This window comes from Orbicella franksi, chromosome 10, assembly GCF_964199315.1.
Source record: "Orbicella franksi chromosome 10, jaOrbFran1.1, whole genome shotgun sequence".
Taxonomy (NCBI): Eukaryota; Metazoa; Cnidaria; class Anthozoa; order Scleractinia; family Merulinidae; genus Orbicella; species Orbicella franksi.
In genome coordinates, this window is record NC_138154.1 from 9,351,097 (window position 1) to 9,368,158 (window position 17,062).

Below are 17,062 nucleotides of genomic sequence, written 5' to 3' on the forward strand. Positions count from 1 at the left end.
AGCTACTCGAATACTGTTTAAAATAGACTGAGACAGGCATAATTGGAGATCAAAACAAAATAAGGAAACTACAATCGATAGTAACTCTTTCAAGTTAGGGTCCTATTCCTTTTTTCATATTTTTTATCATCTCTAATCAGGGAAAATTATGATATTTGCGGATAGCTGGGTACCGCCGGAGACCAGGGAATAAAAGTTTACTTACTAACTAAACTAATGACTTTCCTAATTTGTGTTCGTAGACTGAGAAAATCCAACTGCACCTTGCCACTTTTTCCAGGTCACAAAGGAGAGGCACTTTCTACCCAAGACACACAGGCAGAAAGATGATCATGCAAGTTGCTTGGATTGTATTTGTTGTTCCCTTGTGTCAGTTCGTCTGGAGAATTTAATTCTACTGACTGGAAAGTTGACAATATCAACGTGGTTCCAGTAACCAGCAAAAATAGCTTTTAACTCGTATGCGTCTTTTCCAGTCTTGTTTAGAGTTTACAACATAGTGTGAGGTTGTGAGCGACGAGCTCTTTTCCTTTTGGCTGTTGTCTGACGTCGTTGCTCAGCCTGTCTCTGACGTGATGAAAGGTTTTCTAACGCTTTTCTAAATTCCAGCGTTCGTATGGCGTATACAAGAGGATTCACTATGGAATTAGCAAAGTAAATCACTGCCAGCATATCATAGATGTGAACACTTGTTGCCTTGTCCCATTTCTGCTGTATGTCCTTAGGAATGGATTTCTAAATAGTCCAGGGGAGAATGGTCAGAACAGAAACCCCAGTGACTATGAATAATGTTGTTGATAGTTTCTTTTCAGTTCGTAATACACCAAAATTTTGTAAATGAGGGCTTTTTCGAACATTTAAAAGAATAATGAGATAAGAGACTGAATAATGGAACAAGGAAAGTGACAGCACAAAATGATGCCCAAGCGTGGGCAAATGCTGTGTCTGGTTGTTTAAAATGCAAGCCGGCCATGAGCGAACCCAAAAGTAAAGTTATAAACCAGCTACCTATCATAAATTTAAAATAAACCCAATTTCTGATTAAAGAATGCTTAAAAGGAAAAAGTGTTGCATGTAGCCGCTGAGAAGTGGTGTTTCCCTCCACCCTTGTGGTACACGTTCAGTGGTCCTACAACGGCGCCCAACGATAGATCAGCCACAGTCAGGTTTATTATGAAGTACGTACTGCGCTTGCGTAGATGGCGAATCCTCTCAAAGGCAGTGATAGTCACAGCATTGATAATCGATATCACAAGAGACTCAGTGATTAGGACTGGAAACCAGTTCGTGTCTCGTTTTACAGGAGAATCTTCACTAGTCATTTCTGTGAACGAAATGTAATAGTCTTTGTCTTGTTAGTATTCCAGTACAGCTACGAATATAATAATGATAATAATAATGATAATGATAATGATAATGATAATAATAGTAATATTAATAAAGACTAACTATCTTTAGTTTACATGACGATTAGATAAATTTATGTTGATTTTATGTACGCTTTCTCAGTATTTCTACTTTTTTTTTTACGAATGATCATGAATTTCTTTTATTTACCTTAACGTTATCTATGACTCCAAACAAATTAAACTTAATTTATTTAGTTGTAACAGATGCACTTTGCAAGGATTAAAAGCGCTTTATAACTCCCATGTTGTGACAATTTAGAATTTTGCAGGTGATAAAGAAAAATCCAGACTGCTTTATACCGAATGAATAATGGCTTATCACGAATAATGGAACAACAAACTTTATCAAATTGCGAAAAAGCTGCGTTTCATCTCATTTAACTAAAGAAATGATCATCAATGTTTTAAATCAACGTTTTGTGATCTGATTAATATGAATACTATAATGCTAAAAGAGGGAGATGTTTCTCCGGCAAAGTTAACTGAATTTTAAGAATATTCCGTATTATCGTAAATTTACAACATGGCACGGCGGTCAGTCGGAAAGCCACATGTAGGATATGTTGCTTAAAACTGCCATTTTCGGACGCGCAAGAAGAAGAAAAAACGTTAATAAACCAGCTTTATAAAAAGTGATTTCAAAAAATGCAGTATTCTTCGTATTTTGTTTTCCAATTATTTTTCAGACTAGTTGAGTATGACTAGTTGACTAACGCAGAATAAATGGGTGACACTTTTTTACAGACGTTTTTACTTTGTTTTTATCAGGAAGGATCACATAAGTTTTACAACGAAAGTGTTTGACAAAGTGTTTGAAGAAGCCACAGATGTGCTTTATGTGTTTATGTCAACTGCCCTTGCGAACAGAGGCGTCTGTTCGGCAAAACATTCTTACGTGGGCTTCTTTTTTAATTCTTCTTTCCTGGTGGAAGACTTTCACTTACCTCTTTTCTTCACTACGCAACTTCCCTCAGGATTTAATAAAGTGAAACTTCAGGCTGGTAAATATCCGGCTACTTTTCCGCTATTGTTCTGGGCACCAGATGACATTGATTTGCATACATGAATTTTCTTTATGTTTTAGTCTGTCAGCAGAGAATCAACCTATATTACCGAAAACATCAACTTTTAGTTTCTGAATTTAATTTGGCTTAGTTTGGAATCTTAAATAAAATTTCCCGCCGATTGCTAGCCCACAGCAGAGTTTCGATGGCGATCTGAAATGAGACAATCAATAATAAAACCACAGGATGGCCCAGCTGTCAGTGATCCTAAGCAGAAAATGCACCATCGCCAATCGTTTTATGGCCATTTTGGAGCGGCAAGGTGCGCGTGGAGTTGTGGGTCTATTTCTCCGCTTAACCCCAGTCTCCACATTCTCTGCCGTTTCTTGGCCTCCCGACCAATTACAAAGGAGATTGGGAAGAGGCGGAGGCGGTAAAATAGTTAAAAGGGACGCTACCTTTTGTCGTCGATAAAACCCCTTTTTTGTCAAAAGCTTAATTTTTATCTTAATTGATTTCTATCTTAATTTTATATTCATTGTTATATCCTCAATATGCTCTACGAGTTAACCACAAAACATCATTGCCTTTATGCGCAAATTAAATCATCTTATTTACTGCTGCACTGATGACATTGGCCTGAGGTAATGAAAGTGCCGGACCGAGCGTAGCATGGTCAAGACACGTACTATTTGTGAAGCACACAGTACGTGTTAAAAGTTTCTACATCATGATCATATCTCATTATCAACAAAAAATTCCAATTCCTAACTCTGTCATCTTTAGACCAAACGATGAAACACAGGGGAAAACTGAAGTGGTTGATTTGTTGACCTATCGAAAAGATTAGTTCAGTTCAGTGTTCAGAATTTTTGCTGGAAAAACGCCAGATTCCTTCCAAGGAGCAGAAGCAAGTAGATTTGTCCTTTATTGGCGTGGCTCAATTTTTATATCTCTGTCTTTGCTTGGAATATTTTCTCCAATGTTGGGAAAAGTTCATATCGTCAATATAGTTTGAGTGACGTGGAAAGGTTTTAGCTCGTCTTGTCTGTTGTTTACAGTTTACGGCACAGCACGGGCTCGAGGCTTTAAAGGATGGTCTCTGGTGGGCTCCCTACTTTTGGAAACAAGGTTTCGTAAGGCTCTTCTAAACTCGTGCATTCTAATGGCATAAATAAGAGGATTGACCATGGAACTTGCGAAATAGATCACAGTTAGCGCATAATGGATTTCAAGAAGCCTTAACGCACTCGACAACTCGTTCCGTAGATCGACTGGCATGGAATTGTAAATAGCACTGGGCAAAATAGTGAGAACGGAAACTCCAGTGACTACCAATAATGTTACTGATAATTTCCTTTCTTTGGCAGTTGAGCCACGATGTTGTGAAGGAGGGCTTCTTTGAACTTTAACAGAAATAACGATATAAGAGATTGCGATGACAAAAAGGGTGAAAACATTGAATGATGCCCATACGTACGGTCCTCCATTTGATTCCTTCAAATACAAGCCAGCCATGAGTGAACCCAAAAGGAAATTTATCAGCCAGCTACCGACGATGATTTTAAAGTAAACGCATTCCGAGATCAGGCAATGCCTGAAGGGAAAGAGTGTTGCATGTAGCCGCTCTAACGATATCAAGAAGAGATTCACTTGGGAAGCTATTACAAAGGTGAACTCAAAGGTCCAGATGATAATTCCTGGCCATGTGAACCCGTTGTTTTCTTTATCCTTGTAGGACAAGTACACTAACAAAGGTCCCGTCACGGCACCCACCAGTAGATCAGCCACAGTCAGGTTTATTATGAGGTACGTACCGCGCTTTCGTAGCTGGCGGGTTCTTGCAAAGGCGGTGATGGTGATGGCATTGATTATCAATATTACCACAGATTCAGTGATAAGGGCTGCAAACCAGTCTCCTGCTATGTCCTCTTTTGCAGTAGCCATTTGTATGAAAGAAAGGGAATAGTCTTCTCTTTGTTAATACTCCAGACCAGCTAGAGATCAAATAAAAAAAGAATGACTCACTAGTAGTTCAGAGTTAGGACTCCAACATGTAAATTCGAAAAACGCAAAAATGACTTAGCAGACCGCAAGAAGTCTTTCGCAAGTACATTCACCCTCAAATAGTGTAATTGTAAAAAAGTCACATGATTCATCAAGTGGTCAACAAAAAACTCAAACTTTAGGGAAATTACAAAACGGTAAAACACAACAGAAAAAGCGATTAATTCACTGATGTTTCGAAAGATTATTTCATTAATAAAATGTATTATCGTTTGTCACACCATGTAGTCACTTTAGATGTAGATCGCGGCGTTTCGACTGCTTACTGCTAGTCTTCTTCAGGCGATAAGGTCGACTGATTGCACGGTATCATTTATATCACAAAGGTTGGCTGTGATTGGTGCATTTCGATCCTCCTATTGTTCCATTGTTCCGACGAGTAGCTGTTCCCTCAGTGGTCCGCTGTTGTACCGTTCTCCTGTTGTTGTGTTTTTTGATCGTGGGCATCCATGCTTCAGGAATTTCAATTCCACTATCCCTGTTGATGTTATTAGGATGAAGTCTTATGTGAATAGCTTCCTTGATCCTACGTGTGTACCAGTGAGGATCTCGATCAATAAACTTGACCTCATTCCAGATAGGATAGTGGCCGGTCTCGTGGGTATGTTCAGAAACGGCGGAGGTCTGGGTACGGGCGAGTCGTATATCCCTGTCGTGTTTTTTGATCCTCTCTTGCATAGATCTCCCTGTTTCTCCGATGTAGACTTTGCCGCACTCACAGGGAATCCTGTAGACAACACCATCTTGTTTAGCCGGTTTGACGGTGTCCTTTGGTCGCACTAAGAGTGACCGAAGTGTCGTGTCGGACTTGAAGACGGTGCGAGTGCCTTGTTGTTCTAGGCAGCGGCGGAGAGACTTCGAAACTCTTTGGACATAAGGTAAAACGGCGGTTGATTTAAATTCCGCGACGGGCTCTCTTCTTGGGGTTGTTCGTGCCTTTGTGATCTTCTGTACAAACGAGGAGGAATATCCGTTAGAAACAAGTACAGATGACAGATGTTTCTTCTCTCCAGCGATTACTGATGGTTTGGTCACGTGACCTTATGTCCACGGAGTTTCGGAATCTCTCCGCCGCTGCCTAGAACAATAAGGCACTCGCACCGTCTTCAAGTCCGACACGACACTTCGGTCACACTTAGTGCGACCAAAGGAAACCGTCAAACCGGCTAAACAAGATGGTGTTGTCTACAGGATTCCCTGTGAGTGCGGCAAAGTCTACATCGGAGAAACAGGGAGATCTATGCAAGAGAGGATCAAAGAACACGACAGGGATATACGACTCGCCCGTACCCAGACCTCCGCCGTTTCTGAACACACCCACGAGACCGGCCACTATCCTATCTGGAATGAGGTCAAGTTTATTGATTTATTTTACATTTTCCTCGACATTGATTATTTCATTGTTCGGAAAGTTCCCACTGATGTAAATTACCGAATTACGGCAAGTGTTGTAGAAATTGACTTCGTGTTTTCTTGCGGGCAGATGAAACCTTTGAAGGCATTTGTTAATAGTTCCTCCAGCAACATTCCTTCCGAAGGAGGTTTAAGGTACCGTCGCTTTGAAAATCGTTCTGTTAGATATTCCATTTTAGTGTATACACACTCAGTAATCTTGGTGCTATTGGCTCGCTATTTGTGACTAATTAACACTTACACCCTAGCCCGCAAGGGTTACGGGTCAATAGCCCATGAGGCGAAGCCGAATGAGCTATTGACCCGTGGCCCTCGAGGGCGAAGGGTCTAATTGTTTTAGTATCACCCAACTAGTCGGACCGAAAAGGCGATAATGAAGTAAACAAATGCAAATTGAAGAAACATTTATTTGGGAATAAAACGAAACAAAGGGTCGTGCTCGATTGTGCCACTTTCAATTTCCAATAATTGCAGCCAATTAAAATGCAGGATTTGCATTAGTCCACCAGTTGGGTGATACTTATAAGCATTACTCACCCTCTACGGAGTGAATAATGCGTGATTCAAACAAAAACAAAATGGGCGGTGTAAATTCGCGTTTCACCAGTTCTGAATCTGAAATCGTGAGAATGCAAGAAGTTGCTGTACAAGAAAATACAAAGAAGGCTATGAAATCTGGCCTGAAAGTTTTCAAAGGAGAGAAAAATTTCCTGACAATCGACTTCCGAGCTGTTTCAGGACATGTCCTTGGCATTTACATATTTCGTCAATTTAGTAAATCCGACCGCCAAGTCGCTCCTCACCCGGCAATGGCAAAAATGAACAACGCAGGGTTCATCGGTAGAAGCATCAAGTGCTATTCAACGCAGCACCTCCATGTCGTTGTGTGAGAAAACATGCAATTTTCACCATAGTCCTGCGCACAAAGCAAAATTTTTGAGGTTGATCCTTCCCCAAACTACCCTTTTAATTTTCATTTCAAGTGAAAATGGAAACTTTCATTGTACGGTGCTTTCGATTAAGATTGCTGATTTGCACGGTGTTAAAAAACCATTTTGTGAGATTGTCGATTGAGGATTTTATCGAAGGTTAACTAGATTTACCATGTTTGAAAATTCTGTAAATAGTTTTGCACGTTTTCCACGCATGAATTGAGCGGTCAATTAAAATGACTTTTAATGGTTTCCTTTTCGTCTGTTTTTGAGATCACTTCCTGTGTATATATTAAAACAATAGTTCTTTTCAATCGCGGTGAATAGCGGCAGAATATTTGCCCCACCGCTTCGTAGCTCGGTTAATATTCTGCCACTATTCACGTCTATTTCAAAGAATAATTGTTAAATTTAGCATATTTGTTCATTAATTATACCGCTCATAGTCTCACTTATTGGAGAGCTTAAGCGAACCGCGATGGCATCAGCAACGAGAACGCCATCAAACAAAAGGCTTAATTAGTAGAACAATGGCTGTGCACGCGCGTTATAAATCTCTGTTCATTTCTTTGCCGTCTTTTGTACAACAACAACTTAAATTGACCAAGTTCTGCGTATTTTTGAGAACACGAACGACCGCGGCTAGTTTTTTGTATTTTCATCTAAAATTGAACGCTGGCGTTGCACATTTAGCCTGAGCAAGTTCTGAGACCAATGGGCGCGCAAAACAGATCTAGAGAATTGCAAAATTCGAAGGTAAAATATTAAGCTCTCTATTTATGTGAACTGATCGTGGCCGAGGCAATGAGCGACTGGGTGCGAAAGCACTGTAGCTGTGTATCACGTCGCCGAAGGGGAGGCAGCAGGGTCAAAATTTTGATCAGACTTACCGGATTGCGTATATGTTTTTAAATGCCCGAATCAGGGCAAGCGGATAATGTAAATTAGAATACATTGTACGTGATAACTCCTTGTTTTTTTAACAATTCAAATTAGAAAACATACTTATATAACCTACGCAATCCGGAATTTCGGGGCATAAGCACGAATGAAAATGTCCATTTTATTATTAAATGTATGCAGAAATGTAAATCTTAAAACAGCTGCTTCATTAGCTGCCAAAATGTCTTCTTCTGTACATGTGTAAGTAGCGAACCGGGAAGCTATTTTGCTTTCAACTCTCGGGAGCTGAAAGGTCGATAGCACACGGTATCCCTAGTTTGAGTAGGCCAATCAGAATGACAATATCAAATCCGCCGGTTTGGTATATACTGATGAGTAACGTTGCGACAGTTTGCAATGGTGCAGGTGATTTGAAAAAAATGGAACATTTTACATTCAAACCAAATGAATGATGGCCTCTCGAGAAGAAGTGAACAAACTTCATCAGCTTACAAAAACGCACGTTTTGTCCCGAATGACAAAGATTTTTACCTTTTCTTTTGTGATAAAATGCCATTAAAATAAGCACATTTACTTAAGAAAGGAGCAGTTTCGCTCTTGAGTCGGCAGTTAATTGACGTTGTAAAATATTCCGATTTATCCAGAATTTTCAATATGGCCAGACGGTTAGGCTGAATGCCATGTTAATGTTATACTGTTTTAAATTTATATCCTCTTTCGCACAAGAAAAGGGAAAAACGTCATTAAACAGTTATTTACCTCAAAATCTACAAACCTTTTTTCAATGTAGACGGTGGACGATGCCAACTGTCACTGGTTTAAAATAATTTATTAGAAAGCCGAATTTGTAAGAGAACTGGGCTAGGGTCGACCAAGTCCCGGATGAAGCGACGAGCGGCTAAGTGAGTTAATTGAAACCAAAGAAGTGGAGGACAACTTTTAACTCTGATGTTAATTTTTCCCCCGCGACAAAAAGCTTTTCTGCGCCTTTCAATAATATGCGGACTCTAAAATTCAAGGCTCAACCGACAAATGCGTTTTTCGCTACCGTCAATCATGTTCGGCGGCTCCTCCCAGCTTCCGACTACTGCTGAGCGCGCGGTAATCAAATCGCTGAGCACAGTTCAGACAACGAAATAGTGCTCGGCAGTAGTCGGAAGCTAAGAGGAGACACCAAACATCTGATTGGCGGTAGCGAAAAACGCATTTGTCGGTTGAGCTTTGAATTTTAGAGTCCGCATGTTATTGAAAGGCGCAGTAAACCTACAAACCATCGTCAATAAACTAACTTCGCGGTTAATGGTTCTATGAAATGTAATGTTCTTCAAATGGTTCGGTTATTATTACAAAAAATGTTTCCCTCGTTCGAAGTATAGTTCCGATCATCTGTCATAGTGAAACCGACAAAATATGCCATTACAGAGGTGAGAGCTTATAATTGCCCCTCATACGCTTTATCCCTGACAAGACTTGGGAATTGAACTACAATTAAGTGAACATAAATCCCAATTTTTATGACGTCGTTTTAATCGCTGTCAAACGGTGCTTTAATTTCGGGAACTTGCAAGAGTTGAATATGGACAGCACAAAAGTGAAAGCAACGGGTGGCACGTTTTTCAGTCTTTTTTTGTGATGGATCAGATGCATCTTACTAGAATGTCTTCCCTTGTTGAGTGGCTTAATATTCTCTCGTCATTTTGAAAGTTTTGCTAGCATCTATCACCAAATGACTTAATCTCGCGGAATCGACAGTTGTGCTAAACCCGTTTTTGTCTCCTCTTTCTATCAGGAACAGAGGTCTTTGTTCGGTAAAAACATCCCAAAGTTTATATTTTCCATTTCTGGCTGGAAAATAAAAATCACTTTCCCCTTAACTCGAAAATCGGCTAATACAACTTATCCCTGAATTTAAGGTGAACGTTTTGGCCGGTAAATATGGTTCTGTTTTTCCGCTTTTGTTGTGGTCTCCAGACGACATTTAATTATTGATATTCATCAAATTTCTATTTTTCGGTCTGTTCAATAGGAAATCTGCCAGCAAACGTCAACGTCAACGTCAAACGTCAAAAGTCAAACGTCAGTAGAACTTCAATAGACATTCAAGATATATGATACCATTCTGATAATTATTATATCATCGGCCCAAACGGCTGCAAAGCACTTTCTCATCGTCAAAGCACCATTGCTTTCCCTGGCTAGACTTAAACTTTTGAGACGTTTTCTCTGCCGAATATGCCTCTTTTGTGAAACAGAACGCTGCTCTAGATTCGGAGGTAACCACGAAGCAGCTTGTGGCTGTGAGTTTTGCTGCTGAAAATAAATCGCCTGCGAGTCATTTCCACTATACTGTGAAAACTGAATGCGTTGAGATTTGTACGGATTAAAATGGCTGGCCATACTGAAGAATTACAACTGTTAACGTTTTGTGACAAATGGAAAAATGTTGAGGTCGAAGGAAGAGCTCTGTACACAAGGCGTGCTTGTGTTGTAAAATCTAGGGGGCTGGCAACGAGGCCTGGAACCGAGTTTCTATGATCGCCCGAGTTAAGAAATTTGGCCGAGCGAGACTAATTACTGGTTTCGTGGGAAAGAAACATGGCGGACATGCGTAAGCGGAAGTTTTGTATACGTTTTGCTTGTTTCACGTACAAACATCTAAGGAAAAGTTCCAGTTGCCCTACATCTAAATTCTGCACATTTTGAGGAGGCGGGGATAAATATTTCACTGTAAACTTGCGAGCGGGAACTCCACTACGAAGCAATGTGGATGTTTATTTCAGTGTGAGACAGATTGCAGTCATCACGGTGTAATATTTCATTCGCGCATTTTTTTTTGTGTGTGTGTAGTGATGTAATATCGACGGGATAAACCAAAGTATTTCGGTATTTCTTGACTCCATGTTGGTAAGGGTTGCCTTTTTGAACAGCTTTGCGACCCTTCTGTTTGCACTTATCTTAATTAACTGACAGAATTTTACAGAGTTATAGCACGTTTCATAGTGAGTACAGTACTGGTAGGTGCAGCGCTTTTCTGTTACGTTAAGGTTAAGGATTTTGCCTCTCACCTAAAGACAAGAGGTCTGTGTCAGTTTCAGACTTGCAGGCATGCATCTGGTATTATTTATCAAAGTGAATACTGAATAGGTCCCTCGGCAGAAGTTGAGAACCATCACCATCTGTTTGGTCCATATTTGAAAGTAATGATTTATGTTTTTGGTTTTTCATAATCATCCTCAAACTTTTGTTTTGATCTTCTGGACTCTACTGCTTAAATAATGGGCCCAATCAAGCATTTGTGATAAAGATTGTGCTGGAAGTTTGACTTTACTAACTCATCAGTTGTTGCCCTTTCTGTAGTCCCTGACACCAATTTTGTTGCTGCCTCTGAAACCGTTTTCAAGTTGAACAGTTCATGCTCCTCTGTTGCACCAAGAATTGCCATTTGAGACAAATACTTTTAAAGACTGCATTTATCTAACTTTACTTTAGCCTTCCTTATTGCCTTATTTAACTATCCTTTCATTAAGGAACTAGCCACTGACAGGCAACACTTAAGGCCAAATTTGATGTAAAAACAACCTTACTCATCTCTTTGCCTTAGGGGAATAAAACGAACATCTCTTGCACTTGATACAACTTCTTGTTATTCTCCAAAGCCTTGGAGCCTGGAGGTTCTGTTGACTCAGGTTTGTCCAAGTTAGAGTCAGTCTGGATAAATGACCATTTTGCCTGTCTACCTCATCACTAGCTAGCACACCCATACAGGTGACATGGCTCATTTGCCTTTTCTGGGTCTATTTCATATCTCACTTTGCAGATGAGTGTATGGCAGCCCTATTTTGATAACCAGAAGTATGACAGAGTTTTCCTCCACCACACAAATAAAACTGATGCTTATCACCATTACAAATTATACCAAAGCATACAAGCAGAAGCTTCTTTCTTTATTTCCACGGGTCGAGAAATTGTAAATAGCTTGTAAATGAAATACGTCAACCTGGTAAAAGTTCACATTGAGTCTGTGCCCTGCAAATTATTCCATTTTGGGCCTTCCCATGCAGAACTGCCTAAGCAGGAAAAACATTTCACATTTGCAGCTGACATTTGAGAGTTCAAACTGGTACTGAACAGTAAGAAATGGAGGTTTCCAAAACCTTTACTATCACTGCATCATTGAAACATGCAAATCTAGTAGCTATTTTCAGTGTTGTTGAGTGATCTGTAACTGGCTTCAAGTTTCATGATTTAAATCAGCCGTACTCCTCGTAGAAAGTCTTCAAACTCTACATATTACAGGGAAATCATAAAGTAAATACGATGTTTCATAAGAAAATTAGGACGGACAAAACTATAGATAGAAAAGCCTATTTAATGTAAGCTCAAGTTTAAATATACAACTCTGAACAGTTGGGAAATATTTCAAAGACTTACATTTGGAGGCTTCGCGATATAAGATGGCAGACATGAAACAGATCGACATCGTTAATTTCCTCAGAAATTAGAGAAGAATAATTGCAAAGAAAATTTATTTTCGTCGGTGAGAAGATGGGAGGTAATGAACTTTAAAATTTCCACAGCAAAATAAAAGCAGCCTATAATAGTTATCCTCCTGATCCACCAAGCAAGAATGTGACATTTAACGCGCTCAGCAGGAAAATATCAGCCAGGCACTGGTCGCCAATCTGACACAAAGAGCTGTTAGGTAAAGTCTGCATGCGAGCTAAGTGGCCCATCAGGCCGGAGCTTATCCCGGTTTCTGTAGCATGAAGCGACTAGGAGTATTTCTACTCCCCCCTGGATGGGATGCTAGTCCATCGCAAGGTTACCCCCAGCATTAAGTTCGCCGGTACCCATTTATACACCTGGGTGGAGAGAGGCACTGTGAGAGTAAAGTGTCTTGCCTAAGAACACAACGCAATGTCCTCGGCCAGGGCTCGAACCCGGACCGCTCGATCCGGAGACGAGCGCACTAACCATGAGGCCACCACGCCTCCCGCAGAGCTGTTACTAAAAAGTATTACCAGCGAAAAAAGAAATTATTGAATCGAAGTCAAATCCTGAACAGAAATGGCGGCGAAACATGTTGCGGTATGTTCGCGTTAAGCGCATGTTCGCTATGATTTCTTTACTGGGGCAGTCATAGAAACCAGAAAAGCGGCGAGATCAAAGGTAGCTGCCAGCCCCACTCCCCACCCCCTGGTGAAATCTAATTCATTGCAGAATTTTATACTTGATTGACATTGCAACAGAAGAAAAAAAAATTATTTTTTAAGGTCATTAGGCAAAATATGACCTGCCTCGGGGCAGGACTCGGTCTCCTTGATCTTAAGGTGTCGCGGCCATAACTATGTCTGATCGCGACATAACAGTCGCACATGTCACGAGCACGTCATGACAGAATTTATGTTCAATGGAAACATCGATCCTGTTAGTGCGACCCCTGCCCAAGTCTTAAATTTTTAATTTCGTTTTATTTGTATGGTAAAGCCTATTAATGAGTGCCAACTGAGCTTTAATAACTATTTGTTTACCTTTAAATGTTGACAAAGACCAGTTTGTGACTTTCGTCTTTTTTGACTGTCGCTCACTTACAAGTTCTTCAAGTTCGCTTTCGCTTAAACTTGCGAATCTCTTTGCAGGTGGCTCGAAAAAATGCTCCCAAATAAGTCAAAGGATGGAATTTCTGTCTCATCTCCAGGCAACTGTGAAGACAGCTCCACATTTCTGGAAGAAGAGACGTGGGCCATTGTTTTGAAAACAAGCGCGCGCTTCCCTTTAGTTGCGTTATAAATCCTAATTAGATGTTAGTTCTTGCTATCAATTTATCTCGTCTTTGAACCAGTTAAAAGCACTTTATTTAATTAAGCCCGTGTTTTCACGAGAGATGTTTGCATGGGATACTCCTTTCATTTGGGAGATACACTTTGGTCAGCGTTGAAGAGCTTAAAAACCTATTATATTTGCAATTGCCTTGCTCACAAACATGGACTGGTCCTTTCAAAATGAAAGGTGTACTGCACATGCCTTGATTTGTGGTTGTCAAGCTGATATGCAACAAGTTCAACACGACCAGGAATGTGATTACAGTGAATGAATGTGTGTAGAAGAAATTCTCCTAAAAAAGCTGATAACAGTTACACTGTGTTCAAATAACATTTAATTAAGTAACTTCCCACTGTGAATAGCATGATAAAAAAAATGTTATTATCTTTTTGTATTTTAAAACAGATCCAACCGATTAAGGCAGTATTGGGTTTGACAAGACAATTATAACACCTACAATAAGAGACATCTGTACCAGGTCATGTGAGCATAAGAACCTGGTGAACCAGAGTGAAGCACACTGAGCAATGTGGAACACTCTTTTAGAAATAATTTTGATGCTTATCATGTAGCAATGACTTTTTATCAAGTTCCAGCTGATAAACCTGTACTGTATACTTTTCATGTGAGTTGTTGGAAGTTCTGTTACACAACTCTTTATACAACTGTATGCTAACAGCCACTTGAAGATTAATATTGAATCCAGAAACAAACATGAATGCACTCTTCTATCCAGAAATTATTACGCAAACTACTAGTCAATCATCAACATATACTTTTAACATCAAAAGGATCTACATGTATCAAAAGAATAATGCAAACTATATAAACAATATGTTTTTTATATTGTTTTTATCGCATTTACAGTAACATTTTACCACATTTTGCATCATCTTAAAATTGGCAATCAACAAAAGACCCTACATCCTGTATGCAAATTGATTATTCTTATTTCACGTGACAACATTTCTTTTCCAGTCATGACAAAACGTATTCAGAAGCAGTGGAATCGACACCATTGACAAGGTGTCAATTTGGGACCAACTGTTGAATTCTCAGTTGCTGACTTTATTAGGTAACTGGCTTACAGATTGCAGCAAACCCTCTTGACAGTACATGTACAAGTTAATTTGACATCTGGAAACAGTCTTTGATAAAATTAATAACAACTCGCCTATGTTAATACCTAATATTCAATATTACTTTATTTATTCAAATTTATACCTTTATCTTTCTTGTGATGGCCTATTCACTTGTAGTACTTTAACTCCCGAATACTGACGTTCGAAAATAGCACTCCAACTGAATGAAATAAAACTAAATCTAAGCCCGCACAGGTACGCTTTGCGGACCTATTTTTCATTTAACTACTCTCACAAAAATGAATATTAGAACTAACTAACCTTGTTTTGTTTACTTTGGCACAAGGGTCTATCAATATAGAAAGTATGAGCGAAATCGATTTTTTGGCTGAGACAGCGATTTTGATGATCACATCTGACTTTTACTGACACTTACTCTTAAATCGTCGCGTTCTCCGAAATCTGCGTTCAGTTAGCTTTGATATGGCGTATAAAACTTAGAAATCTGTGGAGAATTATTGGAAAAAAAAAATATTTACACGAGACGGTTAGCATTGTGAATTTGAAAGACGCTTGGATCGTGCTGTGTTTGCGACAGTAACTAGAGTGAAGTACGGCATGAGTTGTTACGCTCGAATCCGGGTACAGTTAGCTTTCATATGGCGTATAAAAGTTAGAAATCTGTGGCAGATTTATAAGAGAAAAAAATGTATTTACATGAGACGGCTAGTACTACGAATTTGAAAGATGCGTGGACTGTGTTGCAATTCAGCAGTAGGTAGAGTGTAATACGGCAAGATTTGTGAGCTATTTTCGTATCGTGAGCATTAAATCGTTATATAAGTACTATAGAATCCGCATTATAAACATAGCTTCTAGTAGCAGTATTTGCCGAGATATACAGTATATTCTGTCGAGATATGCCAGAAAAAAAATATTTGCATGAAACAATAAGCAGTGGTCTTGATGACGCTGCGACCCGAAGGGGCCGGAAACACGGAACGAGTTAAAGATTGTTCAACACAAACTGACCTCAAAATAATTTAGTTTTGAGAAATCTACCTTATCTTAGCGCTAAAAGGACAAAGTGCGGTTAGATATGTCCTGTAAACGGGAATTTTAAGTTTATTTGGGAAAAGCAATCTTGCACATGCGCAGCTCGTGACACTGTCGCTTTGCTTCAAGCCAAAATCGAGTTTAAGCCAGCCTGGCGCTTCCGACGGTGTTCGAAAGAGTAAAAGGTCTAAAATTCACCAGTTGTGTTATTGGCGAAAGTAACTACAGAATTATTTAGCCACAATTAGTTTGCTCACCGACTGAACATTGAAGCTTTGATGATAATTCAAAGACTGGAAAACGCCCTACTTTGATGCCTTAATTGAACTATCGCTCGTGTCGTGATTTGATGAACGCTTATTTATATTCAAATGGTGTATGGTAACATGTGGAACTCGCATTTCAATTCAATTAAAAAGAAGGACACTGCAGTGTTCGTATTCATAATTTCGTTTGCGCTAATATGCTCAGTCATCCATGAAGAAACATATTTGCTGAAAAACGGAACTTTTTCACCGAAAAATTAACTACGAGATCGTTTGTACGGGATATTTAAAATTGCCGGTCATCGAGAAGGTTTCATGTAGGACGCGTATTCTTGTGAATGCCTATTGCACAAGGAAACAATTTCAATATTTTGCATCGTCATTCAGTAATAGAAAATCCTTGATAATTAATTTAGCAAATACTTGTTTCCCACGGCAAGTAATCTAGCAGCCCACTAGCGGAGTAAAACCGACAATAGGTCATCTGCTGAAGAGCGTTCAACTCTTGATATTCTTAATTCTTTAACAATAGGCCGGAGAGTCTTGAATGGCCCGAATGTACCCCTGACTCCCCCAGAGTAAAGCGAAGTTAACATGTAAATATTACCCTGAAGGACAAAATGTGTTGTAGTATAAAGCTAACAATCAATTGTGATAACGTTGTAGATAAGTACCGCCGTCATTCAATATCTTCCCGCCATTTTAGGTGCTATGTTTTGCAGGATTTTAGTTTTACGATAGCCCGATCAGCATATAATCCAAACGACAAGACCGATGTGCTAATCTGACCTTACCAAATCTTTTGAACCGAGCCCCTTTCAGACAAAAAATGCCAAACTTTCTATTTTTCGCGTTTTTTTAGGAAGGATTTTCCTTACTTCTTACCTTGAAATGTAAGTTAACCTTTACACTGGTAGTTTTCCCGCTGTTCCATTGAGTTTATCTTCGGGTCCAGACGACAGTTGCATCAGTCAATTTACAGAATAAGTCAATGCGTCATATCTGGTTGAAACTGACATGTAAGTTAATAGGGCTCAATTTGAATTTTATGCCCAATTTCGTTGCTTTTAGACTTAACACATTCGGCCGCGGTCTACCGTAAATCGA

The 17,062-nt window shown here is 39.5% G+C and overlaps 1 protein-coding gene and 1 pseudogene across 1 annotated transcript; both read right to left on the minus strand.

Moving 5' to 3' along the window:
* LOC145501203 (uncharacterized) lies at positions 1-1,364 on the minus strand (annotated as a pseudogene).
* Positions 1,365-2,182: 818 nt separating this feature from the next.
* On the minus strand, positions 2,183-17,062 carry LOC145501073 (histamine H2 receptor-like). The gene is made up of 2 exons (XM_081480635.1): positions 16,841-17,062; positions 2,183-4,410 (listed from the first exon to the last, which is right to left on the minus strand). The coding sequence occupies exon 2, from the start codon at positions 4,358-4,360 to the stop codon at positions 3,476-3,478; it is 885 nt and encodes a 294-aa protein (XP_081336761.1). The 5' UTR covers positions 4,361-4,410; positions 16,841-17,062; the 3' UTR covers positions 2,183-3,475.

Bases quoted from the DNA above. Each gene is read 5' to 3' on its own strand.
- LOC145501073 (XM_081480635.1), bottom strand. From the start codon at position 4,360: ATGGCTACTGCAAAAGAGGACATAGCAGGAGACTGGTTTGCAGCCCTT.